This window comes from Podarcis filfolensis (genome assembly GCF_964270895.1).
Source record: "Podarcis filfolensis genome assembly, chromosome: 10".
NCBI lineage: Eukaryota > Metazoa > Chordata > Lepidosauria > Squamata > Lacertidae > Podarcis > Podarcis filfolensis.
Genome location: NC_139612.1, coordinates 73,516,624 through 73,542,531, shown reverse-complemented (window position 1 = coordinate 73,542,531; position 25,908 = coordinate 73,516,624). Strand labels below are relative to the sequence as shown.

At 46.7% G+C, this 25,908-nt stretch overlaps 1 protein-coding gene across 4 annotated transcripts; it reads left to right on the top strand.

Moving 5' to 3' along the window:
- Window positions 1–2,594: 2,594 nt before the first annotated feature.
- LOC310742952 (uncharacterized protein) lies at window positions 2,595–16,314 on the top strand. Of its 4 annotated transcripts, none has more exons than XM_083572899.1 (7): window positions 2,595–2,811; window positions 3,722–3,899; window positions 5,401–5,656; window positions 6,684–6,990; window positions 7,324–8,711; window positions 9,979–11,001; window positions 15,806–16,314. In XM_083572899.1, exons 4-6 carry the CDS (start codon window positions 6,863–6,865, stop codon window positions 10,170–10,172), a joined length of 1,710 nt encoding a protein of 569 aa, XP_083429025.1. In that variant the 5' UTR covers window positions 2,595–2,811; window positions 3,722–3,899; window positions 5,401–5,656; window positions 6,684–6,862; the 3' UTR covers window positions 10,173–11,001; window positions 15,806–16,314. The 4 variants fall into 4 exon arrangements, with proteins under 4 accessions (XP_083429025.1, XP_083429028.1, XP_083429026.1 ...); XM_083572902.1 differs by having other exon boundaries at window positions 6,684–7,035; window positions 7,203–8,961; XM_083572900.1 differs by lacking the exons at window positions 9,979–11,001; window positions 15,806–16,314 and having other exon boundaries at window positions 7,324–9,205.
- The last annotated feature ends 9,594 nt before the right edge of the window (window positions 16,315–25,908 follow it).

Sequence of the window (25,908 nt, the reverse complement as noted above, 5' to 3'; positions counted from 1 at the left end):
TAAAGAAAGGGGAATTTGGGCTCCACCTCCCTCCGTGAACCAAGGAGCAGGAAATCACATCGGCAGTGTCAGGCGCTCGTCCTACACTTGAGTAGGATCCTGGTAGAGACACATGCCCGACTGGCATGTTCTCTCCCTCCTGGTCGTTCGTTCGGGAGCTTTAAAAGCTTTCTTCTTCCTGAACATCACAGCAACCGATGCCAACAGACACCAGCACACTTAGGGATCTGCAGAGTGTTTGCAGTTTGCGTAACAGACCTCAGCAACTCAGCATTTTTGCTAATCTACTTTATTTACATCTAAACACACACGGAGCACTGCAACATGGCTCCCTCTCTCTCTAGCATCAGACAGCAAAGAGAGAGAACAAAGGACAATAGTCTCACTTCAGGAACATAGTCTCCATCACTTCCCACTGTGGAGTCAAAACATACACCGTCATGTGATAGACAAAAATGCCATGACTGCAACCACGGAGCTGGAATTCTAACAGGCAGCAGGAACAGGGCATCCCGCCATAATCCCCCAAGCGTGAGAGCACAGACACGGCCCCCCACCCAGGGAGTGACCAGGGGAAACAATGGACATCTGCAGAGGCAGTTGAGCAAGTCAGGTGTTCTGAAAGCCCATCTCCAGACCAGTCCTGAGGGCAAGGAGATGTCAAGAGTTTTATTGTTCTTCCGGTGATGGGGAGTTAAGAGGTGTTGGGAAAGGAGTCTGATAAAGGGACCTAATGTTGGACTTGTGTCACCCTTGTAGACCCCTCCCCATTTGTGACATGCTAGTGATGTAGTGATGATGTCTCAGTGATGCTGCTCAAAGTGTATTCTGGGGGAAAGAGGGAAGTTTTAAAAGAGGAGGTCACCCCTTACTCGGGGTTCTTACTCCTGTGGAGACCTGTTGCGCAACAATAAGGATCATGGTCTACTGACTGCTGTTTTGCTGGAGCTTCCTTCTTTTACTGACCACATGGACCTGCGGGGGAGCAGCACCCCGATGATCTCGGCTGTTGAGTCGTCTCTCACCCGGGAATTTTTCATTACCAATAATGATCTTTTAAAATGTTTATATTTTTTGTTGTCTGCCACACTCCAAAAAATTTCACCATCTTTTCTATCCCCAGCTCTGCTATCTGTCTCTACTCATTTTTCTTCTGTTGTCTCATATTTTTACCAACAATTTATTTCAATTTTTATTCAATTTAACACCTGCGACTTGGCCAAATTGATTAATCTTGTTGAACACCGTTGGTATACTTTCCAGTGGGTTTCTACCATTATTACCAGGTTGTTTGCAAATGCCTTAAGTTCATATGATCTTCATCCCACTGTAATAATAATAGTAATAATAATTTTTTTAAAAAAAATTGTATCCCACGCTCCCTGGCCAAAGCCGGGCTCAGAGCGGCTAACAACAGGTAAAAATAGCCCAGTGTACAGAAAATTGCACAGTCAATTAATTAAAATACATTCTAGAATCAATTCAGAATCAAATTAATGGCAACCATCGGATTAGGGTTCTATGAAGATTACAGAAGGAGAGGGGGGGGGGGTCGGACTGTGCCTTGGCGAAAGGCCAGGCAGAACAGCTCCGTCTTGCAGGCCCTGCAAAAAGATATATTGATGCTGCTGTGAGAACTCTGTTCTGGGATATGGTGGGGAAGTTTTAAATGTCAATGTCGCCCCCTGCTCTGGGATCACTCGCTGTTGTTGAACCTGTTGCACAACAATAAAGAATCACAGTCTACTGACTGCTGTTTTGCTCCAAATTGCTTCGCTGGAATTTCCTTCGTTTACTGACCGCAGGGACCCGCAGGGGACTTGGACCCTGATGAGCTGAGCTGTTGAGTAGACTCTCAACCCAGAATTTTCCTTATCAAAACCTTTCTGCAAATGGCCTTTGCAACACAACTCCCTGGATGGTTACAAAGTATACACATTTGCCTCTTTGCAACTGGTGCCTTCGCTTAGCCCCGTTTCCTCAATGAATCCACCCATTTCTGGATGAAATAGAACTTCTGCCAGGAGCTGAAAGAGTAAGGAGAGCAAAACAGCAGCCCTGTCTGACCCCCGTCAGCCTCCAGACGCCCCCAGTCACGTGGCAGGAGATTCTGCCTGAGCCCCCCCCCATCAGTGATGATCCAGATATGATCCATTGATGATCCACATGATCCAAGCAGGCTGGTCCAAAGAGCAGATCTCTAGGCCTGAATGAAACGGGTCTGCGATGATGGATTCTGGAGTCAAGAAATCCTCCCTTTCCAGTGATCTCTCAGGCTGGCCAGGAAAAGGCACGGAGCAGGAATCGTCAGGCATCCCGGTTGACAGACAGACTTGTCATGTTGCCAAAACAGGAACTCGGAGTCTGATCTGATTTCCAGGTACAACGCATTTTGTGACTTCGCTGTTTGATTGTCGGGATCAGCCCCCCCCCCCGCTCTCCTGATCCCAGAAGGAAGACGGAAGGGGGGGGATTTCTACTCCTCCTCCTCCTCCCCCCCCAACCCGCTCAAAACTTTCCCTCCCCTCCCGGCACATCCTCCTCTCACCCCGCCCCCACCACCCCAGATCCCGCCCCCAATACACGGCTCCTCCTCCTCCTCCAATCCGGCTTCTGCTCCGGGAAGGAGGGGGGGTGAGCCCCCTCCCAACCTGCCTGTTTCTCCCGGAAGTGGAGCTTCCACTCCGGATTGCTGCTCTGCCCCACAGCTCTAGGGGGGGCGCTTTCGGAAAGGGGAGGGAGGAGGCAGGGGACCCCCCCCCCGTGGATGTTGCAGGAAAGGAAAGGAGAATCGGGAGCGAGGAGAGAGAGGTAAAGGGGTCGCGGGGGGCGGAGAGGGGAGAAAAGGACCCAGAGACCCCCTCCAGCTCCCCCAAGCGCCTTCCGTGGGGCTGGATCCTGCACGCGTGCTGCGAAGGGCGGAGATGGGGCGCCCACCCACGAGGACTCCCTGGGGCGCGGAGAGAAGCTGGCCAGGAAAGGGTTAAGGGGTGCGGGAGGCGCCTGGATAGAGACCCCCTGTCCCTCCCCTGCTTCTCTTGGGGGGGGCCCTCCGGCTGGAGAGATGGGGGCGCAGGGCGTGGGGTGAGTGGTGCCAAGGAAGCCTCTGGATGCAGAGGAGACTCCGGGAGAAAGAGAGGGGGTCAAGGACGTGGGGGGGGGGAGGAAGGGCAGCATTGGCGAGGGTGCGAGAGCTAGGCAGACCAGTCTTTGGGGACACGTCTCCATCGTGGCTTCCTTGGGAATTCTCTGGAGGGGCCGCCTTGGCTTCTCTCTCCCGCCCAGGAATCGGTCCCCCCTTCAAGGCGACCAGGGAGGGATCCCTGTAAAGTGGGGGGTCCAGTCCCCCCACCCCTTTCTTCCTGCAAGCTCCATCCTCTTCCCACACCATAAGCCCCCGCCCTGTCCAGACAGCGATTCTGCCCAGTCCAACCATTGTTCCCCTGGAGAGGAGAGGAAATCCCGAGAGGAAGAGGGGAGGGGGGAGGCCTTCTCAGAAGCGGCTCTTGGTTTCCGCAGTCCCACCCAGGAAGCAGTCAGAAACCTTTTCCTCTCCCTCAGGCTTCCATCTTTATTGTCTTTTCCACTGCCTGGTTCATTGAGGGTGAGGATAAGGTACACCTGTCATCGGAAACAGGGGTGCAGAGTCCATGGAATGGCTCTCAGGATTGATACAGAAGTTGCACCTCAAAAGCATTTCTGTTCCTCTTACTCTTTGTAGGCAATGTCAGAGTGACTGACAAGCTGAGATACAACCCATCAGCATCTGATGACAGCGACTCCATGAATCTTCCCAGTCAAAGGACCCATTTTCATGATAGACAGTGCCTGGGGCTGGAGGCTCTACACACCGGGTTTGCCTGTGCAGGCCAAAGACTGCCAGTATTAGCACAGGTGAGGTGTGTGACCTTCCCAGATTTACAGACTGTATGTGAATGAGAGTTTGTGGGTGGGATTATAGTTTACGGCAACCCTGTGATTTTGCCCACCCATAATATTTCGTAAGCTAATATTGCAGTAAAAATTCCAAAATAACTACAAAAGATGATAATAATAATAATAGTTCAGTGGTACCTCGGGTTAAGAAATGAATTCGTTCTGGAGGTCCGTTCTTAATCTGAAACTGTTCTTAACCTGGAGACCACTTTAGCTAATGGGGCCTCCTGCTGCCACTGTGCGATTTCTGTTCTCATCCTGAAGCAAAGTTCTTAACAAAAGGTACTATTTCTGGGTTAGCAGAGTCTGTAACCTGAAGCGTCTGTAACACGAAGTACCACTGTAAAAGTTATAGTATTCATCTTTGCCCCCAGCCACTCTGGGCAGCTTACAGTACATATAGGTAAAGGTAAAGGGACCCCTGACCATTAGGTCCAGTCGTGGCTGACTCTGGGGTTGCGGCACTCATCTCGCTTTATTGGCCGAGGGAGCCAGCATACAGCTTCCAGGTCATGTGGCCAGCATGACTAAGCCGCTTCTGGCGAACCAGAGCAGCGCACAGAAACGCCGTTTACCTTCCCGCCAGAGCAGTACCTATTTATCTACTTGCAATTTGACGTGCTTTCAAACTGCTAGGGTGGCAGGAGCAACGGGAGATCACCCCGTCGCAGGGATTCGAACCGCCGACCTCCTGATCGGCAAGCCCTAGGCTCTGTGGTTTAACCCACAATGCCACCCGCGTCCCTACAGTACATATACAAGACAGTAAAACATCAAACATTAAAAACCTCCTGATACACCTGTCTTCTAAATGTCAGATGGTTGCCTGTTTCCTTGCCCTCTGAAGGGAGGGCATTCCATGGGGCAGGAGGCCCTCTGCCTGGTTCCCTGGAACTTCACTTCTAACAGCAAGGGAACCAGCAGAAGACCCTCTGAGGCGGACCTCCCTGTCCGGATTGAACGATGAGGGTGAAGATGCTCCGTCAGGTCCACAGGGCCGAGGCTGTTGAGGGCTTGAGGTTGCAGATCTTGCTCCTCCATAATGATCGATGTATAGTTAGCAGAGTAGGAGAAAACACAGAGGCAGCAAAAAAGTAATTCAGCTGAGAAATTTACTACTGAAGACAGATAAGCATAACAGGATCCAAAAAATAGCAAAAATGTAACTCACAGTAAAACCCTGACTTAACAAACCAAAACAGCACTCAAGTATGAAACACACAAGCAGAGTAGAGTAATATCAGAATAGGAAGTTGGAGCAGGCGCATTTCAATACTGTAATTTATATATAATTGTCAGATTATATTGTCATTCATATATAAATGTCAGAGTAACCCTGGGACTAGATAACAAGCCTCCAGGTGGACGTGCCCCATCTGCCCTTCACTTTCCTCTTCCGCACGGGCAGAATCTGCCTTCTGGACTGTGGGATTCACGGTTGTTCTCCTCCTCTCCATCCACCAGGGCCTGCCTTCAGGTGCAGCAGAATTCCCCAGCCCCCGAAGGATTTGAGACCCATCACCTTTCCCCACCTGGTTTAGCCGGCCGGTTGAAGCCGTTGCTTGAACCCCTGTTGCATGCTGACAGCTTCTGGAAGCCACAGGTGAGAGCTGAGTGCAGGGTGGGCACCAAGGGTGGAAAAATGACCCCAGAAGGTGCAGGACATGTCCCCCACCCAAGGAACTACTGCTCCCCAACACCCCATGACATCTAGATTCAGGTAGGTAGCCGTGTTGGTTGGACATATTTGAAATACAAAATTAAAAAATAGTCCAGTAGGACCTTGGAGACCAACTATGATTGTTCTAGGTATAAGCTTTTGTGTGTATGCACACTTCTTCAGATACACCGACACAGATGTCACCAGACCCTTGTATATCGTGGGAGGGTGGAGTGGGGTTTTTCTCAGAAGGTACTCCTACTACCATCTCCCACTACCCATCACTATATGAAGAAGTGTGCATGCACACAAAAGCTTATACCTAGAAGAAACTTAGTTGATCCCTAAGGTGCTACTGGACTATTTTTGTTACTTTTTTACTTCAACTGCGTCAGACCAATATGGCTACCTAATATTAAGTACAGTTATCTCCTTGCCTTGAATATCCTGCCTTTCAGTGCCAGATTAGGATAGTCCTCTGTCAGAAGACAAGCAGAGGATCAGGCAGCACATCATTATTATAAGGAGCAATGGGGGTGGGTGTTTCCGCCTGGGATTCCCATGTGCCAGCTGCTTTCCTTCTGCTTCTCCTGCTCTCTCCATGCAATGTGAGGCATGTAGACAGAGGTCCATCTCCAAGAACAGGAGCTTCCCTGAGACCCATTCAGCTGACCCCAAGCACCAAGCCTTGTCACTAGTTCTCTGACTGACCCAGACCACAGTCCCTGGAAGAGATGAAGGCCTGGGTCTCCCAAAATAGTCCATATGGACCTCCTGAGGTCAGTGGGACTGTGCAGGTGATTCATGAAGATCTAGAGGTGGAAACGGGGGCAGCCACTTGATTTGAAAGGCATTCTCAGAGGACAACGGTATTACAAGATCATGCTGTGTTATTAAAGATGATTAAGGATTATGAAAGGTTGCTGATGCATTACTATCATTTGACATCATAGCATTTTCATTTCCTAAAAATTGGGAACATGGGGAGGACATGGGAGAATGTAGGAGATGTTGAAATAAGAGAAGGTGCTAATGGCAGTTGATGTGTCCTTTTTTTCCTGTGTTCTCTTTCCTGAAACCCAAACAGGATTTCCTTTCTGCCCACTCTGAAAAAGGTGATGGAGAAGACAGAATTGCAGGGGACAGGGCACCTTTCGTTTCATTAGGAATAGCCATTAAAATGTGTGAAATGTGGAATCTGCTTCACTGAATGAGCACACAGTTCACATCAAGGAACACAAAAGAGGAAAGAACCCACTTAAAGGTATGGAGTGCAGAAAGAGCTTCTGTTTGAATGCAAAACTTAGAACACACCAGCGGACTCACACAGAGAGAAAACGATTTACGTGCAGGGAGTGTGGGAAGAACTTCAGTCAGAGTGGAAACCTTAAATTGCACGAATGGACTCACACAGGGGAGAAAACATTTGAATGCCTGGAGTGTGGAAAGAGATTCAGTCAGATGTTGTCAGTTAGACAACATCAACGGACTCACACAGGTGAGAAACCGTTTCAGTGTATGGAGTGTGAAAAGAGTTTTAGTGATAGTGGAAGCCTTAGAAGACATCAACAGACTCACACAGGGGTGAAACCATATAAATGTATAGAATGTGGAAAGAGCTTCAGTCAGAATGCAGACCTTAAAAAACATCAACGGATTCACACAGGGGAGAAACCATTTAAATGCATGGAGTGTGGAAAGAGCTTCAGTCAGAGTGGAAACCTTAGGTCACATCAACGGACTCACACAGGGGAGAAACCATATGAATGTATGGAGTGTGGAAAGAGCTTTAATGATAGTGGAAGCCTTAGAAGACATCAACGGACTCACACAGGGGAGAAACCACATAAATGTATAGAGTGTGGAAAGAGTTTTAGTGATAGTCGAAGCCTTAGATCACATCAACGGACTCACACAGGGGAGAAACCATATGAATGTATGGAGTGTGGAAAGAGCTTCAGTCAGAGTGCCAACCTTAGATCACATCAACGGAGTCACACAGGGGAGAAACCATTTAAATGCATGGAGTGTGGAAAGAGTTTTAGTGATAGTGGAAGCCTTAGATCACATCAACGGGCTCACACAGGGGAGAAACCATATGAATGTATGGAGTGTGGAAAGAGCTTTAATGATAGTGGAAGCCTTAGAAGACATCAACGGACTCACACAGGGGAGAAACCATATGAATGTATGGAGTGTGGAAAGAGCTTTAATGATAGTGGAAGCCTTAGAAGACATCAACGGACTCACACAGGGGAGAAACCACATAAATGTATAGAGTGTGGAAAGAGTTTCCGTTGTAATACAAGCCTTAGATCACATCAACGGACTCATACAGGAGAGAAAGCATTTACATGTGTGGAGTGTGGAAAGAGCTTCAGTTATAGTGGAAACCTGAGAATACATCAACAGACTCACATAGGTAAGAAACTATTTAAATGTATGGAGTGTGGAAAGAGCTTTGGTGGAAATCTTAGAAGACATCAACGGACTCACACAGGGGAGAAACCATTTAAATGCATGGAGTGTGGAAAGAGCTTCAGTCAGAATGCAGACCTTAAAAAACATCAACGGATTCACACAGGGGAGAAACCATTTAAATGCATGGAGTGTGGAAAGAGTTTTAGTGATAGTGGAAGCCTTAGATCACATCAACGGACTCACACAGGGGAGAAACCATATGAATGTATGGAGTGTGGAAAGAGCTTCAGTCAGAGTGGAGAACTTAGATCACATCAACGGACTCACACAGGGGAGAAACCATATGAATGTATGGAGTGTGGAAAGAGCTTCAGTCAGAGTGCACACCTTAGATCACATCAACGGAGTCACACAGGGGAGAAACCATTTAAATGCATGGAGTGTGGAAAGACCTTTGGTGATAATGGAAAACTTAGAACACATCAACGGATTCACACAGGGGAGAAACCATTTAAATGTATGGAGTGTGGAAAGAGTTTTAGTGATAGTGGAAGCCTTAGATCACATCAACGGACTCACACAGGGGAGAAACCATATGAATGTATGGAGTGTGGAAAGAGCTTCAGTCAGAGTGGAACACTTAAAAAACATCAACAGACTCACACAGGGGAGAAACCATTTAAATGCATGGAGTGTGGAAAGACCTTTGGTGATAATGGAAAACTTAGAACACATCAACGGACACACACAGGGGAGAAACCATTTCAATGTATGGAGTGTGAAAAAAGTTTTAGTAATAGTGGATGTTTTAGGAAACATCAACAGACTCACACAGGGGAGAAAGCATTTTAATGTATGGAGTACAGTAAATACTTCACTCAGAGTGGAAATCTTAGAAAACATCAGCAGATACACAGGGGAGAAACCATTTAAAGGTATGGAGTGTGGAAGGAGCTTCAGTCAGAGTGGAACCCTTGATTTTTGTCAACAAACTCACACAAAAGACAAACCATATAAATATCAGGAAAGTAGATAGAGGTTCACTCTTAGTGGAAGTTCAAAATCAACAGACTTATGGACAGGAAGAACTTTAAGAGTTGAAATCCTTCAAGCCATCAACAAACTCAGAGAGGGGAAGCAGTTTAAATGAAAAGACTGCAAAAAGTCGTTTATTTATAATGGAGTCTTTAAGGAACATCCAGGGACTTTCACATGGGAGAACCCATTTAGATAATAATAATAATAATAATAATAATTTATTATTTATACCCCGCCCATCTGGTTGGGTTTCCCCAGCCACTCTGGGCGGCTTCCATAGAAACCAAAAATACACTAAAATATCACAGATTAAAAACTTCCCTGAACTTCCCTTAAGATGTCTTCTGAATGTCAGGTAGTTATTTATTGCTTTGACATCTGATGGGAGGGCGTTCCACAGGGCAGGCGCCACTACCGAGAAGGCCCTCTGCCTGGTTCCCTGTAGCTTTGCTTCTCGCAATGAGGGAACCGCCAGAAGGCCCTCGGCGCTGGACCTCAGCATCCGGGCAGAACGATGGGGGTGGAGACGCTCCTTCAGGTATACTGGGCCGAGGCCGTTTAGGGCTTTAAAGGTCAACACCAGCACTTTGAATTGTATGCACTTTGAGATGTATGGAGTGTGGGACATCTTCCTCTCAGAGTCCACTCTGAGCAATGAACTCAGTAGGAAATCATTCCTACAAGCATGAGGTATATGTGAAGTTCTGGTGTTTGTATGTAAAACATTATAATAATGAAATAAGGCAACATCTCACAATGATGAGTATAATTTTAGATGAAAGTACCTTTGGTTTTTGCACCAAACTCTCTCACCCCCCCCCCACCGCATGATCTCCAAGCACTGCTTCTTCACCAGAACTACTTTGCTGCCTCCTGCCCTGCACATTCTGAAGAAAACTTGAAATACTGAAATTGAATGGGAGATTTCCCCCCCAAGCCTAATTTCAAGAGAGGAAAGGAGGCGCTGCAGGTATCAGGGAAGTCTCCTGGGGGGCCCACCTTCACTCATGAACCCCGGGACAATCTACTGCCATCAGCAAACTTTGCCCCCTCCCTGCTCCCTCCTAAGTCTAGATCATTTATGAACAAGTTGAAAAGCCGCAGGTCCCAATACTGAGCTTGAGGGGACTCCGCTTTCTGCTCCTCTCCTGTCCGTTTTCTCTCTTGGTGTTTCAGAAGGAGGGCTGCCTCCAACAGGGGGCACATTTCTTCTAGGGGCACATTCCCCACGGTGCCCCCCAGCCTGGCTCCACTCGGCCAGAGCAGCTGCATTTTGTTTCACTGCAGGTGAGCCTTCCCCCTGCAACGTGGGGTCTTAAAGGAACTTCGGGGGGGGGGGGAATCAGCGAGAAGGAGCTTCTGGATCCTGTGCAGCCCCCTCCCCGCCTGCTCCCTTCGGGGTTCCTGAGCCCCTCCCTTTTTCATTTCAAGGATTGGGGGTCCCGCACAGCCCTCAGGGCACCTAAGCATCGGGGGGAGCTATTTTGTTTCCTGAGGGCAGGAGTCACAATCCTGGCACACTGCAGGATGTCTGGGTTTTAGGTATGGGGGTGAAAAAAGGTGGGGGGGAAGGTGGAAAAGAGGTGATAGGGGAAATATCCTGGGGTGTGGATTTTATTTTATTTTTAATCATTTTTATTGATTTTCCAAAAAAATATTGAGTGCTCGCTGAAAGGACAGATCCTGAAGCTGAGGCTCCAAGACTTTGGCCACCTCATGAGAAGAGAAGACTCCCTGGAAAAGACCCCGATGTTGGGAAAGATGGAGGGCACAAGGAGAAGGGGACGACAGAGGACGAGATGGTTGGACAGTGTTCTTGAAGCTACCAGCATGAGTTTGACCAAACTGCGGGAGGCAGTGGAAGACAGGAGTGCCTGGCGTGCTCTGGTCCAGGGGGTCACGAAGAGGCGGACAAGACTAAACGACTAAACAACAAATATCGAGATGTGGAAAAATGGAAACAAAATGTGGGAAATATGGAAACAACAAGGAGAAGCAGGACTAAGATGTGGAGATCTGCTCCAGAGATCCAGACTGTGGGGAGGCCCAAGAAATCAATAAATACAATTTGGACTATAATCTGATCTTTTTTATTCTTGTTTTTTTATTTTTTAATTGAAGTATTATGATTGGGTATTTAATTGAGGCGAACCAAAGGGGTGGCGGTGGGGACATGCCGCCCCAGTGCCCACGCCTTTACCACCTCGCTCTCTGCTGGAGGAGGCAGGCAGGGAAGAGGACGGGGCAGAACGGAGGCAGGCGAGCCAACAAGTGAGGGGGCAGAGTTGGCTGCTGGGGGGGGGATGCACTTGAGCTGCTGCCTCTTGAGTTGCTCTGTCTGTCAGGTTGCCCTCATGTGCCCCCCCTCCCAAGCAGGGCTCCTGTGCCTTGTTTGTTGTAATTGAAAGCAGGAGCTGAAGATTTCGCAAGCGATAAACTATAAGATAAAATAAGAAACTCCTAGAAGTAACAGATGAGGCTAAGAGATAGAGAAAGATCAATAATAATGATTATTGTGGATTACAATTGGAAGTAGGGATAAGAAGTTTGTAATGAAAGAGGATATTGATGTTTCAGATATGAAATTGGGAACTGCTAAATATGTGTTATGATGAAATTCAGATTGGAAGGTGTCGAGGAAGTCTTCTAGCAATGTAAATATACCAGGGAATAAGAAGGGGAAAAATTCTTCTTTTATCTTTTGCATTTTTATTGTTAAGTTTTTATGTTGTGTTAAATGTAATGTTCTTTTCTGTGTTTATGTTTATGTATTATAAGAGCCTGGCGTGCTCTGGTCCATGGAGTCATGAAGAGCCGGACACAACTAAACGACTAAACAACAACAAAATTATAAGAGAAAACCAATAAATATTTTTTTTGGGGGGGGGACCCAGCACCTTCTAGCTTCGTCAGGGCAAGCATATTGTTAGGTGGGCGTGAGCTCCGTCTTCCTTGAGGCAAGTGTGCTTTGTGGCAGCTTTGCTTCATGAGAGGTCACGCAGCAATTTGGAGCTCAATAAGCCAAGGAGCAAACCAAAATTCTTGGCGTCCTCAGTTTAGGGCTAAACTACCGAAGACCCTGCAATAAAACCCTGCATATGTTTGCCCAGAAATATGCCAGATGGACACTAGTGTAGACTTTCCCCCCGCAAATGTGCTTAGTAAACTCTGCAGTTCTGCAGCCGAATCCCAACGCATAAATAATGTTGCAGTCCTGACCCCTGACTCCACTTCCCTGGGTGTATTCTGCACCGGACTGAGCAGACGGGGGGAAGATGGCACTCCCAAGTGTATCTTAAACATCTTCCATCCTGTTCTCTGTCATCTTTCTACTACACCTTTAAATGCTGACAGTTATCTGGTCTGGATAAAAGAGAACATGTTCCCGACAAGTGTGTGCGCATAAGTGCATGCGTAGGCTGGAATTTGAACTGCTGAGGCTGGGAGGTTTGCAAAAGAAAACAAGGTGCAGGATGTCCAATGGTAGCTGGCCAAGGGGATTGCTTGCATCTGAGACAGGAGAGTGCTTGGGCATGAAGGTATCGCTGGACATGACTTTATAAGGGGATGTGAAATTCTGTGAAGAAGCTCGCTGGTACAATTCATGAGAACAAACCAACTTCGTATGAAACGTGAATAGGGCGCTGTCTTTGCTCTGTAATCTTTTGACTCAGGCATGGTTCCACGCCACTCTCCCCCAAAACAATGATTTCTTTCTGAGGTCTCAGGTGATCCTAACTGGAGATGAGAATGTTGTGTGAGATGCACATGAAGAAGTTTCTCTGGTGATGCTTCAAACTAAGGGGTTTTGTTTTTCAAGCGCAGAATCTTAACTACTGAGCCTTGGAAGAAGTACGCTTGCAAATGATTATTGGGTAGTGAAGGTGTGGGGTGTAAAATTGTATTGCAGTCAAATGCAACATTCCTACAAGGCACATGCTGGGGAATGCTTGTGTCACTCAGGAGAAGACTTGCTAGTTCCTCCTGAGCTGGGACAGACTTCCTCTGCATGGCACTTCATGTAGGTGTGGCCTGTTCTTGGACAGAGGAGCACACGGCCTCCATGTTCCGCTCTTCTTCTTCTCCTTTTTGTGTTCCTACAAGTTAGGAAGAAGTGACTGCTCAGTTGCAGTCACTTGAGATTATTTCCCTTATGGGATAGTTCATGTCGATATATAGAGAGTTATGTAACTTAAGTCTGCCTTCAGGGATCTTATTGTGAACTGGATGATTGTAAATAAACTAGTTTTATGTTAACTTTAATCAGATAGTCGTGTCTATTCTTTTAGGAGGGATATAAAAAGGGATCTTACCAGGAATCCTAAATAGTGAGGCTCAGACGAGCCTGCAACTAGCTAACTGCTGTGTGATTTAAAAGAGGGATTGTTTAACAACTCTGCTAAGTTATAGAACTTGCCGACGCAAGTTAGGAAGGATATCATAAAAGAATATATCCTCTCCTGCCTCCCTAAACATTCCCACAGAAAGAGCCTGGGGTTGGGTGTCACCTCCCCTTGGAGCGAGCGACCAGCAGGGATGCCTCTGAGCTGCCTCCGTGTGTTATGCTCAGCCCACCGTTCCCCATACAGACATCTCTGGCAATGGTTGCTGACGAGGGCTTACTGCCCATGCTGCCCTGTTTTGAATAGGATGGTGGGCAGTCCTCTGACAACTCACAGAGCTGTTTTCAGGATCTGGAGGGCAAGGACTGATGTAGTGTAGCAGTTAAAGTGTGAGATGTGAGTCAAACTCCTCTTCCTGCAACCTCAACTCTTCGTATGCATGGGGATTATAACACTGGACAGCCTTGCAGGGCCGTTGTTTAGATTACTGAGATAATATATGTTATATTTTTGTAATGCTTTAAATGTGCTACATAAATGCTAAAGTATTCTTAAGTAAAGCTGAGTATTGGTTGGTGCAAAGTGAAAGGGCCGAGAGGCAGAGCCAATAGAAGAAGACGAAATCCAACGAGTAATAAAAGAATCAAAAACCCAGGACCGGATGGATTTTCGGCAAAATATTATCAAAAAACTAAATCAAACCCTGATTGCACCCTTGAAAGAAGTACTGAACAGCATTTTAAGGAAGGGAGAAGTACCTGGCAGGTCAGACTCAGAGGGAGGAGAGGAGGGGGCCAGGAGACCCAGAGGAGGCCGGTTGCTGAAGCATCCACGGAGACTCCCCCTCCTGCTGCAACCAGCTCCCCTCTCCCCTGGTCTCCTAGAGCACACAGGGAAATCCAGTTCCGACCCCATGAGCCTGTACATATTAAGGGGGGGGGGGTTGTCCCAACATGCATCACTTTGATCTCATTGAGAAGGAACTGTAATTACTGCCCATCCACCCCGTTTGGAGAGCTCTTTTTGGAGCTCCTTGCAATCTCTCTTTGTTTGAACTGTGGGGTGTGAAACACAGAGCAGTCAAATACAACATTCCTAGAGTGGACATAAAAGGGGATGTCTGGACCAGCCAGTCAGAACATCCTGTTTCCTCCTGGGCTGGGACAAACTTCCTCTACATGTGACTAGAGGTGGGCGTGACCTCACCTGTGCAGGTAACAACATACCACAGGGCGGGCAGCCATCTCTCTCTCTGACTCCATTCCTTGAAGAAGCCACATCTCCTTAGCCTGAGATGCTCTCTTGGCTTCAAGAGAGGACAAAGGAACTATTTCCTTATGGGATAGATTCCAGGTGTATATATTTTGTAACCTAAGTCTGCCTTCTGGGATCCTTCTGTGAACAGAATGGGAGTAAACTCTTTTATATACTTTTATTTTTTAAAAAATATTTTTATTAGCAATTCAACAACATATCCAAACATATCATATTATTTACCGCCTTCCTACCCCTCAACCCCCCCTCCCCTCCCCCAAAGACTTCCTTCAGCTCAGCTTCTAATTTTCAGCACAGGTGTCCACCCACCCACCGTGAGGCAGAACTTCATTAGTGCTCCACAAGCTTCCTGCGCTTTAAGTTTTGCAGCCTCCAGATGCCCCTAACAGAAAAGTGTCTCAGTGAAAGGGACTCCCAGGGATCCGAAGGAGTGTATTGAACCAGGTTATTCATTGCTCCAAACTTTGGACTTCTGTCTGTCCTCTGGGAGATGCTGGCCTGCCCCTTTTTCAGGGCAACTTCCTTCCCTCTGCTCCAGTATGAGGGCAGCATACATAGCTCACAGCCCCCTCTTAAATCCCATCAACTATAAAAAAAGCAACCACTATCAAATACTTGACAATCCTAGACAGCATCTTAAAAAGCAGAGACCTCACCTTGCCAACAAAGGCTTGTATAGTTAAAGCTACGGTTTTCCCACTAGTGATGTATGGAAGTGAGATCTGGACCATAAAGAAGGCTAATTGCCAAAGAATGGATGCTTTTGAATTATGGTGCTGGAGGAGACTCTTGAGAGTCCCATGGACTGTGAGAAGATCAAACCTCTCCATTCTGAAGGAAATCAGCCCTGAGTGCTCACTGGAAGGACAGATCGTGAAGCTGAGGCTCCAAGACTTTGGCCACCTCATGAAAAGAGAAGACTCCCTGGAAAAGACCCTGATGTTGGGAAAGATGGAGGGCACAAGGAGAAGGGAATGACAGAGGCAAGATGGTTGGACAGTGTTCTCGAAGCTACCAGCATGAATTTGACCAAACTGTGGGAGGCAGTGGAAGACAGGAGTGCCTGGCGTGCTCTGGTCCAGGGGGTCACGAAGAGTCGGACACAGCTAAATGACTAAACAACAACATCAAGTACTTTAAAAATCAGCACCTAGACTGTTTCAGTAAATGCCTGGGGGCCTAAAACAGATGTGAATGGGCAGCGCAAATCAGAGCGCATTGTGTGTGTGCAACTTGCAAGAGGGCAGAGGGACAGAGTCTCTGCTTCACGCCCCTCTCTGCTCTCCTCCTCCTCTCTTTGACTTCCCACATTTATGTGGAAATGCTACAGGTCCACCTCATAGGGAGGTTGTAAAAACAGCAGAGTTGGTTTTTATGAAGCACTTTGAACTCTCCGAGTGCCCTCTAGTTTATCTCCCCACGTTGAGCCCCCACCTCCTTTGCTCAGAGGGGCTCGGGCCCTGCCCCCCATCCCTGGGCCACCTTCCCTTTTCATTCAAGGTGCACGGCTAGGAGATGGATCTTCTGCCAAACTCCCCTTTATTCCTGTTGCCACCACAGAGAACTCTTCAACACTTCACCCCAAACATAACAAAGAAGGAAGTGTGCATCGATTCATTAAACTGATTTATTTAAAAAATAGACATAAACATGTGGTTTCAAATGTTCTCTTTTCTTTTCTTTTCCTTTTGAAACTTTGCTACAGCTGCAACAACGGGGATTATAATGCTGTTTCTCTACTACAGGTCTAACCAACCCTGCTCCACAATTGCCACCACTGTCCCATTCCATTCCCCCCTCCAATGGTTGCAGCCAACCATCTTGGCTGCATGTCCCAGAAGACGGGCTCTCTCCTTAGAGACCTTTTCCACCTAGCCTGGGAGGGCAGAGCCTGGATTGACTCCAGCTGCAAAAGCTGAGGCTGCTGAACAGACTCTTGAATTTGGGTTTTTTTTCGGGGGTTGCTGCTGTTGGTGTTTTGTTTTTATATTTTAGATCTTGTGATTTATGTGGAAATTTTTCAGTTCAATTGCTCAATCCCAGCATTCCAAACTCCAAACTACCCCTATCACCATCTAGCATTTCCTAAAATTTACTCTTCTACTGTAATTACCATTATTATATTAACGTCATTGATACATGCGTATAAAACTTTAACTACAAACACCAAGACATTGCACTGAAACTTTCGGTAAATGTGCATGCATGCACTTTCCAAGAGTCTTATTCGAGAGCCAGTGGGGTGCAGTGCTTAAGAGTTTTGGACTAGGAACTGGGAGACCTGGGTTCAAATCTCCACTCAGCCATGAAGCTCACTGGGTGATGGCTTCACAGCCCAACCTACCTCACAGGGTTGTTGTCAGGATTAAACGATGAGGGGGAGAACGACTTAAGACGACACTGAGCTTCTTGAAGAAACAGGTGGTATATAAAGGCATCCAATAAATTTCGCTAAGAAGAAAGGTAAGATTCTGCTCTTAGGCAAGACGAATCAGGTGCACAAATATAAGATGGGACATACCAGGCTTGTCAGTAGTACATATGGAAAAGACCTGGGGTCTTAGTGGACCACAAGACTAACATGAGTCAACATCAGCGAAATAGGCTGTTATTCTAGGCTGCGTCCAAAGAAGTCAAGTGTCCAGATCAAGAAAAGTAATAGTCCCACTTTCTTCTGCCTTGTTCAGACCACACCTGGAGTCCTGTGTCCAGTTCTGGGTGCCCCAATTTAAGAAGGATTTTGACAAGCTGGAAGGTGTGCAGAGGAGTTTGAACAAGACAATTAAGCGTTGGGAAACCAAGCCTTCTGAGGAACAGGAAGGGGTGTCACGTGGAAGCTTGAACAAGCTTGTTTTCACCGGCTCTGGAGGCTGGCACCCAAATCAATGGCTTCAAATTAGAGATGCCCTTGGAAGGTTGTGGACTCTCCTTCCTTGGAGGTTTGTAAGGAGAAGTTTGAAGGCAATATGTCATGGAAGCTTTAGTTGAGAGTCCTGCAGTGGACTAGAGGACCCAGAAGTCTCCTGCAGGTCTAAAATTCTATGATTCTCCCCTGTATGAACTCTTGGATGGGCCATGAGGTTAGTCCTCTTACTGAAGCTCTTTCCACATTCCAAGCACTGATATGGTTTCTCACCACTGTGAATTCTTTGGTGGGAAGTGAGGTTGTCCTTCCGGGTGAAGCTCTTCCCACATTCCAAGCACTGATAGGGTTTCTCCCCAGTGTGGATTCTTTGATGGGCCATGAGGTTGGTCCTCTTACTGAAGCTCTTTCCACATTCCAAGCACTGATATGGTTTCTCCCCTGTGTGAATTCTTTGGTGGGAAGTGAGGTTGGTCTTCTTACTGAAGCTCTTCCCACATTCCAAGCACTGATATGGTTTCTCCCCTTTGTGAATTCTTTGGTGGGAAGTGAGATGGGCTTTCTGGCAGAAACTCTTTCCACATTTCACACATTGATAGGGTTTCTCACCACTGTGAATTCTTTGGTGAGCCATGAGCTTGGTCCTCTTACCAAAGCTCTTTCCACATTCCAAGCACTGATAAGGTTTCTCCCCTGTGTGAATTCTTTGGTGAGAAGTGAGACTTTGCTTCTGGTTGAAGCTCTTCCCACATTCCAAGCAGTGATATGGTTTCTCCCCTGTGTGCATTCTTTCATGGCAAGTTAGATTGGCCCTTTGGCTGAAGCTCTTTCCACAATCCAAGCATTGATAGGGTTTCTCACCACTGTGAGTTCGTCGATGGGCCATGAGCTTGGTCCTCTTACCAAAGCCCTTCCCACATTCTAAGCACTGATAAGGTTTCTCACCACTGTGAATTCTTTGATGGGTAGGGAGACTTTGCTTATGACTGAAGCTCTTTCCACATTCCAAGCACTTATAGGGTTTCTCCCCTGTGTGAATTCTTTGGTGGGAAGTGAGGTTGACTTTCTGGCGGAAACTCTTCCCACATTCCAAGCACTGATAGGGTTTCTATCCTGTGTGAATTCTTTGGTGGGAAGTGAGGTTGACTTTCTGGCGGAAATTTTTCCCACATTCCAAGCACTTATAGGGTTTCTCTCCTGTGTGAATTCTTTGGTGGGAAGTGAGATCGGCTCTCTGGCAGAAACTCTTTCCACAATCCAAGCATCGATAGGGTTTCTCCCCGGTATGAATGCTTTGGTGGGAAGTGAGACTTTGCTTCAGACTGAAGCTTTTCCCACATTCCAAGCACTGATAGGGTTTTTCACCTGTGTGAATTCTTTGGTGGTGAGTGAGATTGACTCTCTGGCAGAAACTCTTTCCGCATTCCAAGCACTGATCGGGTTTCTCACCACTGTGAATTCTTTGGTGGGAAGTGAGACTTTGCTTCTGGGTGAAGCTCTTTCCACAATTCACGCATTGATAGGGTTTCTTTTTCCCCCAAAAATGTTTATTAAGATTTTCCAAAAAGACAAAAAAGATTAAAAAAGAAAAAAGAAAAAAGAAAAAAAGAAACATCTTTTACAACCTTTTTTTCAATAGCATATTTCCATGACTTCCCCACACCTCCCTCTCTTGTATTCCATTTCCAATTATTAGTTCAACAAGTTCTTATCCCCAATTTTTTAACCTTATTATATTTAATTCATTATTGTATTTAATTCATTTTAGATAACCAATTTTAGCTTATAAACATCCATCTTTGTACCTCAGTACCCATTCTTTAAATCTTTTTCTAAGGTTGACCCCAATACCCTTCCATGAATTCCCCATTTTAATACCCCTGACAAAATAAAATAAAGAATCAAAATATAGTTATACACCCTTTAGGTTCCCAATCCCCACCCCCCTTTTCCCGGTTTTGATCCCCCACCAATATCTATCATCCTATCTGCAATCAGCCTGGAGATCTCACGTCCGAGGCTCGTAATTCTCTCTCAATTCCTCTCTGCCGGTTTTTTTGATAGTCCTTTATACCAAAAACCAAAACTCGGGGAAGTTCTGTCTCAGTAATGTCCATTTTTCTTCCAGCCAGATCTCCATATTTAAAAGTGGAGCTCAAATCTTGTTTCTCAATCTTTTTGAGTCCAAATGTCCCAAAAGCTCCAACTTCTAACTTGATCAAATTTATAATCCACAAATCTTCAGATCTCCTGGGGAGGTCTCTCCATTCTTTATTCACCAATTCAAACCAAATTTCCCTCATCCAGTTCTTATTTTCCTTTGTATCCTTTTTGACAGGCCTCTGGCTTTCCTTCATCTGTGGCATTGTTGCTCCTCCTTCCTTACTCTCCAGCACCTCATATATTTCTTTTCCCACTTTCTCAATTTTCTCAAGCTTCTCTTCCTGTTCGGCTACCAAAACTTTTTGTTCCGCTGCAAGGGCCTTTTGTTCAGTTGCAGAGACTTGAGTCAAGTCCTTACTAAGTTCAGTAAAATTGTTTACTGTTTCATTCAATGTTTTGACCCTTATAGCCAAAACATCATTTTGTTCTTGTAGCTTTCCCAGAAGAAACCAAGTTCTATTTAGCTCCATCAGTATTTTTCCACTTGCAGCCATTGTAGTGTCCCAGAACCTCCTCTAGAGGGATTCTGGTTACTTAGTTCATAAAAAAGCCAAAAGTCAAATTAGTTTGTATCAATTCCTCCTTGTTTCCAACAATTTATAACCAAATTGTAGCAAATATATCCAGCAGAGACCACAGAACCAATGTTCTCTTTCTTTCCCAACTTTGACAGCTAATTTGACAGCTGTCAAAATCTTCTATGTCTCTTAAACAGGCTCTCTTGCGGATCGCTCCCAGGTCCCGGGTGGGTTGCCCTTCAGCTCTTAAAAACAACTCTTATCCTCCAGCAAACAAGCTTAAACTGCCAAGTCGTGGAATTAATAACTTTTATCCAACAAGAAAGAAATTATTCTCTCAACCTTAGTTAGCTAGTCCTTGCTTTAAGATGTTTACAAGATGTTTTTGCGCCTACCCCGTTCGTTCCAGATCCAAAAAAAAAAAAATTCCTTTTAAGTCCAATTTCCGTATTACTCACGGGTTGTTACTTTTAGTCCCGATATTTCAAGGAAGAAGTCAGCGCTCTCCGTCCATGGCATGCGGCTTCACTCAGCAGGGGAAGCAGAGGACTCTCAGCACCGCGCCGCTCCCCGTCCCCCGTTCCGCAGCCTTTAAAAAGGCTCCGCGGGTCGGGGGGCGCAAAGGTGCCCACCGAGTCACCAGGTCCACAGGCTTCCACGCCTGTGGTTTTTAGGGGTCCCCGCGTCGCCGGCGCGTCAGGACCCGACCCCTGCTGAGCCGATTCCCTCCGGAGCTTGGAGGGAATCCGCCATTAGACGATGGCGCTAACCCGGAAGTCGATAGGGTTTCTCCCCAATATGAATTTTTTGGTGGGAAGTAAGACCAGCGCTCACAGTGAAGCTCTTCCCACATTCCAAGCACTGATATGGTTTCTCCCCTGTGTGAATTCTTTGGTGAGAAGTGAGATCGACTCTCTGTAGGAAACTCTTTCCACAATCCAAGCATCGATTGGGTTTCTTCCTGGTATGAATGCTTTGATGGGTAGTGAGATGGGCCCTGAGACTGAAGTTCTTTCCACATTCCAAGCACTGATAGGGTTTTTCACCTGTGTGAATTCTTTGGTGGGAACTGAGATTGGCTCTCTGGGAGAAACTCTTTCCACATTCCGAGGACTGATAGGGTTTCTCACCACTGTGAATTCTTTGGTGGGAAGTGAGGCTTTGCTTCCGACTGAAGCTCTTCCCACATTCCATGCATTGATAAGGTTTTTCACCACTGTGAATTCTTTGATGGGAAGTGAGACTTACCTTTTGGGTGAAGCCCTTTCCACAATTCACACATTGATATGGTTTCTCCCCGGTATGAATTCTTTGGTGGGAAGTGAGATGGGAGCTCACAGTGAAACTCTTCCCACATTCTGAGCACTGATAGGGTTTCTCACCACTGTGAATCCTTTGATGGACCGTGAGAGTCGTCCTGTGATTGAAGCTCCGCCCACATTCCAAGCACTGATAGGGTTTCTTGCCTGTATGAATTATTTGATGTGAAATGAAATGTGCACTCGTACTGAAGCTCTTTCCACATTCCAAGCATTTCAGTGGGTCCTCCCCTGTGGGAATCATTTCCTGTGAAGTGAGGCTTTGATTCCAACAGAGAGTTTTTCCCCATTCAGAGAACTGAGAGGGTTTCTTCCCAATAGCATTTATTTGGTGGGTAGTCGAATGGGAACTGTGACTGAAGCTCTCTCCACACTCCAAGAGTGGCAATGGCTTCTCCACTGTGTGGATTCTGTCATGGGCATCCTCTCTCTCAATTTCCAAATCATCACCACTTGCAATGAAGAAATGGATTAGAGCTGCAGGAAGAAATGGAGTGCCACTGTATTGAATATTGATCTCTAACCCTTGTGATAGAGGAAGAATTCCATGCATCAACACTGCTGACCACACACTAGAGGTGGGCAGTGTTAGAAACAGAGATAGGACAGCTAGGACATAAAGAGGACCTTAAACCTAGGTTATGGGCTCAAAAATGGTATGTCCATATACACTCTCTTCTGACAAAAATACAAAGCTGAAAAGGAATGAACAGCAGCTGAAATAATATGTTCATTTTTCACATGGTCTAGTCCTTCCCCTGCCCACCCCCCTGATTTTTAAAGAAGGTCTCTCCTTCAGTCTTTAAAGAGTAGCTGGAAGTGGGGAGGCAGAAAAAGGTCCTCCTTTCCTTCCACGCTGCACTTTTAATCCGAAATCTTAGGTTCTGCGAGCAGAGCTCGGAAACTGCTCGTGTGTATGACATTCCCTGTTGCAAAATGTGCCTAGAACCATGCGAGTTTCAGACAATGGAGGTGGTGGATGATTGTGTCTACCTAAGAAACCAACAACCTCTTCGTTGATGCTGACCTGGACAAGTGTACTGGCGAGGCAGTTCCGGCAATGGCTCACCTCTCCAAAAGAGTATGGGCGAATGGGATGCTAACCGTTGAATACCAAGATGAAGGTCTACTAGGACTGCGTGTTGAGCAAGCTGCTTTGTGAAGTGAATTGTGAACAATTACAACCATCAGAAAAACCCCTCAATGCTCTGTGTCAGGAAGATTTTGGGCAATACAAGGCAGGTCAGTCTCAAACAAAGATGTGCTTTGGACTATATGGGATTGGCAGAAATGACTGGCAGAATCCAGGACCAGGGAGAAGAGGCAGTGGAAGAAGATTGGAAGAAATTTAAAGACTATCTACAGAAATATTGTAAAATTAATGAATGTTAGAATGATGTTGGATAGAAATTAAGTGGTTTCCAGCTGTAATGCTTCAAGAATATGGAAAAAGGGTATAAATAGGTTAAAACGTAATTAAAATGATGTTGGATTGGAAATAAGTGGTATTTGTAACAAAGTTAATAAGAATATGCAAAAATGAATTGATAATGGATGAAAATACTGAGTTATAAAATGTTAAGTTATAGAGATAAGATAAACGAAAGAGGGTAAGGATTTGCTGATTTGATTATTTAAATGGGAATACAAGAAGGGGAGGTGTGAGGAAGTCAAAGAAACAAGCAAATGAGTTTTAAGTTATGAAAAAGAATTGTTTTTAATTTTTTGTATTTTTTCTGTGTGTTTATTCTTATTTTTTTGTTTTTTTTATTATGTGTTTATGATGTGTTTTTGTGTATCTGTTTTTGTAAAATCTTAATAAATATTTCTTTAAAAAAAGAAAAAAAGATGTGCTTTCCTAACCTCAAATTCCCAGCATGTTCCCATTCCATTCTCAGCAAGGTCTATGCTGGCTTGATCATGTCCAAGGTCAAAACAGTCGATAGACCTCCATTTAAGGTGAGTTTGAGGGTATTAGAATCCCAGGTGCTGCAAGTGGCCCTGCAGAGCTCCCTCAAAACCAGGGAGGCTTATCACAGAGATGCATGGAATTTCCAAAGAGAAATTATGATCCACAAGGGAGCCTTACTGAGAGAGGCCACTATCCCACAATTCTCCTCCATGACTTCCTTATGCAGAGCTCTCTGGTCAGGATCCAGCAACGCCCATTCCTCATCTGTGAAACGAACAGTGACATCTTCAAAGCACACTGGACCCTAAGAGAGAAAGGGAAATATCCTCTTTAGTCGTTCAACTGGGAGGACAGATGAGATGACATTTTGTGCATTTAATTGCTTCCATTTCCTGCCCAGAGCCTCGTAATCTCTTTTGATCTTCTGGAGGCTATTGCTTGCAGTGTCATTGGTTCCCACATGAACCAAGAAGAAGGGGTATTTGTCAGTGGGTTTTATGATTCCTTGCAGTCGTTCAGTTACATCTTGGATCTTAGCCCCGGGGAGACAGCACACTTCCCGAGACATCTTGTCAGGCCCACAGATCACTGCTTCTGTTCCCCTCAGTAGGGAATCCCCTATCACCACTACACGCCTCCTCTTAGGTCTGGTCGGGGTTCTTCCGTGAGCTGTCCGTTCCAAGGTCGCCTGCACATTCCCTGAGGACTGACTTTGCTGCTCGTCTTCATATACCTGATCGACTGTAATGAGGGAGAGATCCTCAAATGGAGTCTGCTCTTTGTCTTCCATGCCAGGGGAGAGGACCTCAAAGCGATTGTGTATTTCTAAACAATCAGAGCTGTCAGGGACTCAGGAGCAGGAGTTCTGGGGAGAGAGGAAATGGAGAGCGAAGGGGAAGAATCCGAGGGCAGCGTAGGGGAGTATGACAGTGGCCCGAGAGATTCCATGAGCTTCTCCTGCGAATCAGAAGATTCCCAGAATGGGGCGCCTATGGTCAGGGCAAGGGGGGTCCCAGGGGGGACGCACCAGAAACAAGGAGACAGAGGGGAACCCCAAAGCAGCAGTGGGGGATTGGGACCAGTTTCCCCACCAGAGCGTAGTGGGGGGGAAGAGTCACATGTGTCAGGACCAGCGTCTCCTCCAGCGGGGAGAGAGAGTGAGTCAGGGCTGACCACGCCTCCAACGGAGGGGAGGTCAGTTGCAGCTAGCCCCCCCAGAGGGGGAAGCAGTGACAGCAGCAGCAGTGAAACTGTCAGGAGGAAAGTTACCGGCTGGGCGCGCGCGCCAAGTTCAAATGTGCAGGCGCGGGGAACAGCAGGAGACCCGGATGGGGAACCAGCTCCTAAAGCCCGCCGGAGGGAGGGGGAAGGCTCAGGGGATTCAGCGTCAGAAGAGTCCAGAAAGGGCGAGACCCCAACGGCCAGGCGGAACCAGAGGCGGAAGGAACTGAGGAAGAGGTGGAGTAAGGCTAGAATATTAAATTGGTGTCAGGGGGGAGGAGACTCAGACGGATCATCAGCGGTCTAACAGTTGAGACGTAGAGCTGCACGCTGCGGTTCTGGAAGTGAAACTGAACTTCAATAAAGACTTTTGTACTTAACAACGAAGCAGCGTTGGTCCTTTGTGAGCTGGAACCTTGGGCAGCCCTGACAAGAGCGAACCCTGGGCCTCCTACTTCTTTGAGTCACGTTTCTCCATATATCTGGCTCCTGTGTTGGTGAACTAGCCTCCTTCTCAGGGGAGTACCCTGTCTCCTCCTTGGTGGAGACGGTGTGCTCTGTTGCTTCCAAGAACAGCTCCAGCTCTCTAATTCTTTGGAGCGTAGCTACACGTTCCTCCAGTTGCTGGACTTTGTCTTTTAAGAGGGCAATCAACATGCAATTGCTGCAGGTAAAGCTGCCTGCAACCTTTGGCAAGATGGCAAACATTGCGCAGGAACCACAGGCGACTGCAGCTGATCCCTCACCCTCCATCTTGAGAACGTGTTGTTGGGGGTGACTACAGCGGTCCTCCATCATAAAAAGCGTGAAGACAGGACAAATAAATCCCCCCCCCAAAAAACCTAGGTCTCCCCCAATAAAGGTTTGAGACTGGCTCCCCTAAATCTAAAAGATGGATCAAACTGCTGCCCTGCAAGCTCTGATAAGCTCCTCCCACAGCTAATCACCTACCTCAACAGAAGCCCTGCCCCCTCTGACCTTTGCACAGGGAGAGCAGCTAATCAGCCACAAGAAACACACACAAGAAAACAGAAACACACACAAGAAAACAGAAACACACACAAGAAAACAGAAACACACACAAGAAAACACACACAAGAAAACATCAGGTGAGCCCTGCAGGATCAGGCCCAAGGGGCCCCTGTCCTCCCAAGGGCCAAGCAGGGGCCTCTTCTGGGAAGCCCACCGGCAGCACTTGAGCACCAGAGAAGGGGGGAGGCGCATTTCTTCTAGGGACAC